This window comes from Oncorhynchus tshawytscha, unplaced genomic scaffold, assembly GCF_018296145.1.
Source record: "Oncorhynchus tshawytscha isolate Ot180627B unplaced genomic scaffold, Otsh_v2.0 Un_contig_457_pilon_pilon, whole genome shotgun sequence".
Classification (NCBI taxonomy): Eukaryota; Metazoa; Chordata; class Actinopteri; order Salmoniformes; family Salmonidae; genus Oncorhynchus; species Oncorhynchus tshawytscha.
In genome coordinates, this window is record NW_024609653.1 from 162,116 (window position 1) to 167,256 (window position 5,141).

The 5,141-nt window shown below is 50.4% G+C and overlaps 1 protein-coding gene across 1 annotated transcript; it reads right to left on the reverse strand.

Moving 5' to 3' along the window:
- Window positions 1-1,529: 1,529 nt before the first annotated feature.
- LOC112241656 (potassium voltage-gated channel subfamily A member 1) lies at window positions 1,530-3,518 on the reverse strand. The gene has a single exon (XM_042316654.1). It carries the CDS (start codon window positions 3,284-3,286, stop codon window positions 1,592-1,594), a length of 1,695 nt encoding a protein of 564 aa, XP_042172588.1. The 5' UTR covers window positions 3,287-3,518; the 3' UTR covers window positions 1,530-1,591.
- Between the last annotated feature and the right edge of the window lie 1,623 nt (window positions 3,519-5,141).

Consider the following 5,141-nt stretch of genomic DNA (forward strand, 5'->3'; position numbering starts at 1 on the left):
TTGTGTGTGTATTTTATGTTAATGTGGAGAACCAATATGTGTGTGTGTGTGTGTGTGTGTGTGTGTGTGTGTGTGTGTGTGTGTGTGTGTTGTGTTACCAGATCAAGAAGATTAAAAAGGGCTTTTTATAAATCAACTCTCATTTCTCTAAAACTTTTCAGGATTGTAATGTGTTGATCCTTGGGCTGTGTCAGCAGAAACTTACACCCTATTCCCTATGTAGTGCACTACTTTAGACCAGGACACATGCACCCTATTCCCTATGTAGTGCACTACTTTAGACCAGGACACATGCACCCTATTCCCTATGTAGTGCACTACTTTAGACCAGGACACATGCACCCTATTCCCTATGTAGTGCACTACTTTAGACCAGGACACATGCACCCTATTCCCTATGTAGTGCACTACATTAGACCAGGGCCCATGCACCCTATTCCCTATATAGTGCACTACATTAGACCAGGACCCACCCTATTCCCTATGTAGTGCACTACTTTAGACCAGGACACATGCACCCTATTCCCTATGTAGTGCACTACTTTAGACCAGGACCCACCCTATTCCCTATGTAGTGCACTACTTTAGACCAGGACACATGCACCCTATTCCCTATGTAGTGCACTACATTAGACCAGGACCCATGCACCCTATTCCCTAGATAGTGCACTACATTAGACCAGGGCCCATGCACCCTATTCCCTAGATAGTGCACTACATTAGACCAGGACCCATGCACCCTATTCCCTATATAGTGCACTACATTAGACCAGGACCCATGCACCCTATTCCCTAGATAGTGCACTACATTAGACCAGGACCCATGCACCCTATTCCCTAGATAGTGCACTACATTAGACCAGGACCCATGCACCCTATTCCCTATATAGTGCACTACATTAGACCAGGAACCATAGCCCCGAGAAGTAGTGCACTGTGTAGGGAATAGGGTGTCATTTAGGACTCAAGTCTCTGCTTTCGTTTAGGCTTCAAATCCATTAATACCAGGAGGGATTTTATACATCAACTCACTGATAGAGGCTTGAATATCCCTGTAGCAAAACACAGTGCTCTCTATTCAATTAGTCACTGTAATAAAAAGAGAAGTCTGTCTGTCTGTCTGTCTGTCTGTCTGTCTGTCTGTCTGTGGGGACTACTGCCTGTCTGTCTGTCTGTCTGTCTGTCTGTCTGTCTGTCTGTCTGTCTGTCTGTCTGTCTGTCTGTCTGTCTGTGGGGACTACTGTCTGTCTGTCTGTCTGTCTGTCTGTCTGTCTGTCTGTCTGTCTGTCTGTCTGTCTGTCTGTCTGTCTGTGGGGACTACTGTGTGTCTGTCTGTCTGTGGGGACTACTGTGTGTCTGTCTGTCTGTGGGGACTACTGTGTGTCTGTCTGTCTGTGGGGACTACTGTCTGTCTGTCTGTCTGTGGGGACTACTGTCTGTCTGTCTGTCTGTGGGGACTACTGTCTGTCTGTCTGTCTGGGGACTACTGTGTGTCTGTCTGTCTGTGGGGACTACTGTCTGTCTGTCTGTCTGTCTGTGGGGACTACTGTCTGTCTGTCTGTGGGGACTACTGTCTGTCTGTCTGTGGGGACTACAGGTCCGACTCCGTCTTGTTCAGACAGAACGCGTAAAGGGATTGTTTAATGTTCATGCTGCTGTTAGCCTTGATATTCTCCTTCTCCGCTCCTGTTCCGTCCTCCTCGTCTCCCGACTTGGCAGATCCCTTACTGTCCTTCCTCTTTAACTGAGGACTGTCCTGACTGCTGTTGGGCGCGTCGTCTTTCAGAGAAGACTGGTCCTGGTCCGTCTCCCGGTGGTAGAAATAGTTAAAGTTGGACACGATGACAGGCACCGGCAGCGCGATGGTCAGTACTCCGGCGATGGCGCAGAGCGAGCCCACGATCTTCCCCCCCACTGTCACCGGCCTCATGTCCCCGTAGCCCACCGTCGTCATGGTGACCACGGCCCACCAGAAGGCGTCGGGGATGCTGGAGAAATGCGATTCGGGCTCGTCCGCTTCGGCGAAGAACACAGCGCTGGAGAAGAGGATGACTCCGATGAAGAGGAAGAAAATGAGCAACCCCAACTCTCTCATACTGGCTTTGAGGGTTTGTCCTAATATCTGAAGCCCCTTGGAGTGTCTGGACAGCTTGAAGATCCTGAACACCCTGACCAGCCGGATGACCCTGAGGATGGCCAGAGACATGGTCTGTCCGTTGCCGTGCTCCTGCGGTTCCTCCACCTGCTGCTCCGCCAGCTCTGTGCCCACCGTGATGAAGTAAGGCAGGATAGACATGATGTCTATGATGTTCATGACGGTCTTGGAGAACTCTGACTTACTGGGGCAGGCGAAGAAACGCACTATGAATTCAAAAGTGAACCATATCACGCAAGTGGTTTCCACTATGAAGAAAGGGTCTGTGAATGTGAGAGAGGGACCCGGAACGGTGTTGTTACCAGGCCGACTGGTGACCGGTAGCTCCCTCTCGTCCCTGAACTCCGGTAGTGTCTCCATGCAAAATGTGATAATGGATATGGTGATGACTAGCACTGAGACTATAGCGATGCCTCGCGCCGGGCTGGAACTCTCCGGGTATTCGAATATGAGCCAGACTTGTTTCTGAAACTCATTCTGCGGTAGCGGTTTCTCTTCCTCTTTAATAAATCCCTCGTCTTCTCTAAACCTTTCCATGGCCTCTTCCCCTAGTCGGTAAAACCGAATCTCATCTGCGAACACGTCGATAGACACATTGACAGGTCGTCTGATCTTACCTCCCGACTGATAGAAATATAAGATCCCGTCGAAACTTGGCCGGTTACGGTCGAAAAAGTACTCGTTCCGGAGCGGGTCAAAGTATTTGATCCTCTTATAGGGGTCCCCCAGTAACGTATCGGGGAACTGGTTGAGTGTCCCTAGCTGTGTCTCGTACTTTAACCCTGCTATGTTGATCAGCACCCTCTCGTTGTTGTCCATGTCTCTGCGCTCAATATCCAACATGTCATCGTCCAACAGATGGGGACTGTGGTCTGCGCGCCAGAGCGCATCCATCACGTTCTCGTTGCAACTCAAAGTGTTATTCATATCGTTGATTTTCCACGTCCTCGGTTTGGGACTCCCGATTGTATTAATCTCTTTGTGACCGCTGTAGCCCAGCTCGCGGAGTCCACTCTGGACAAACGGCGGAGGTTGAGGGTGATCCAGCGCGTTACGGCAGGCTACATCTCCGGCATTGCCACCGCTTCCTTTCGCTCCGCCGTTCTCAAAACTCACCAGCGCTATCTCCATACCGTATCCATTAAATAGGCGTTATAAATATAAACAGGGAAAATACTCGTAGTGTTGAACCAACAACAATAACCCCTCCAACGGTTTCACCCCGACAGCTGAACTGACGAGCAGCAGCAGTTACAGCTGGATCAAATCCAACGCGCCCTCCGCCGATAAAACAATACTGTCTGTGTGTTTGGAGCCATGAGCGCGCGTGCTCCCTGGGCTCTCTCGGGAAAGTAAATAATACCGAGAGAGACAGAGGTAGGGAGAGAGAGAGAGAGAGAGAGAGAGAGGGAGGGGGGAGAAGAGAGAGAGAGAGAGAGAGAGAGAGAGAGAGGGGGAGGAGAGAGAGAGAGAGAGAGAGAGGGGGAGAGAGAGAGAGAGAGAGAGAGAGAGAGAGAGAGAGAGAGAGAGGGAGGGGGAGAGAGAGAGAGAGAGAGAGAGAGAGAGAGAGAGAGAGAGGGAGGGGGGAGAAGAGAGAGAGAGAACGAACCCCGGATGAGAAAGTAATGAGTATTCCTGATGTCAAAAGAGCTGTTCAACCAACCGCTGTCTGAGAAGCCTTTGAAAACGTCTCTCTGTTGTCCTAACTGAAGGGGTGGAGGGTTTTTTCCACATCTTGACTCTGAGAGGAGAGCACAACATACATAGTTTTGATTCTTTGAGTTTGAATTTCTTTAAAAAAAATGTAATTAAAATATCACAACCCTTTATATTTGAATATTCTTGGATGTATAACTAGATGTCCATGTTCACCCAGGGCCACTCCACATGTTCTGATCTCTAGAGATCAACATGGTAACTCCTTGGGACTATTGATTAAGGTCCCACCTAACTCTACTTCTATGTCCCCTTCACTGTAGATCAGAGATCAGATCAGTCTGAAACAACAAATGGAAATAAATACGCCCCTCTAATCTGGCATGTTGTTTTAACATGGCCTCCCCCCTCTACTCAATCCAGTGGTCACCGTGCTGAGAAGATACCAGGCCCTCACCGTGCTGAGAAGATACCAGGTCCTCACGGTGCTAAGAAGATACCAGGCCCTCACCGTGCTGAGAAGATACCAGGTCCTCACGGTGCTAAGAAGATACCAGGTCCTCACGGTGCTAAGAAGATACCAGGCCCTCACGGTGCTAAGAAGATACCAGGCCCTCACGGTGCTGAGAAGATACCAGGCCCTCACGGTGCTGAGAAGATACCAGGCCCTCACGGTGCTGAGAAGATACCAGGCCCTCACGGTGCTGAGAAGATACCAGGCCCTCACGGTGCTGAGAAGATACCAGGCCCTCACGGTGCTGAGAAGATACCAGGTCCTCACCGTGCTGAGAAGATACCAGGCCCTCACCGTGCTGAGAAGATACCAGGTCCTCACCGTGCTGAGAAGATACCAGGTCCTCACCGTGCTGAGAAGATACCAGGTCCTCACCGTGCTGAGAAGATACCAGGTCCTCACCGTGCTGAGAAGATACCAGGTCCTCACCGTGCTGAGAAGATACCAGGCCCTCACCGTGCTGAGAAGATACCAGGCCCTCACGGTGCTGAGAAGATACCAGGTCCTCACCGTGCTGAGAAGATACCAGGCCCTCACCGTGCTGAGAAGATACCAGGCCCTCTGAGAAGATACCAGGCCCTCACGGTGCTGAGAAGATACCAGGCCCTCACGGTGCTGAGAAGATACCAGGCCGTTCAGATGAGAGTTCAGCTCTGTCCCACAACAGGATCCTTAAATACCCCCTGACACATTGGGCAGTGATCTATCTGTGTTGGCTTTAATTGTCTGACATGTAGAAGAGGTGGTGAGAGGCTGGAGAGGGTCTCAGCTTGGTGACAGACATAGTGCCCGTCCTGCCATGGCTGAATATGCCTT

Bases quoted from the DNA above. Each gene is read 5' to 3' on its own strand.
- LOC112241656 (XM_042316654.1), bottom strand. From the start codon at position 3,286: ATGGAGATAGCGCTGGTGAGTTTTGAGAACGGCGGAGCGAAAGGAAGC.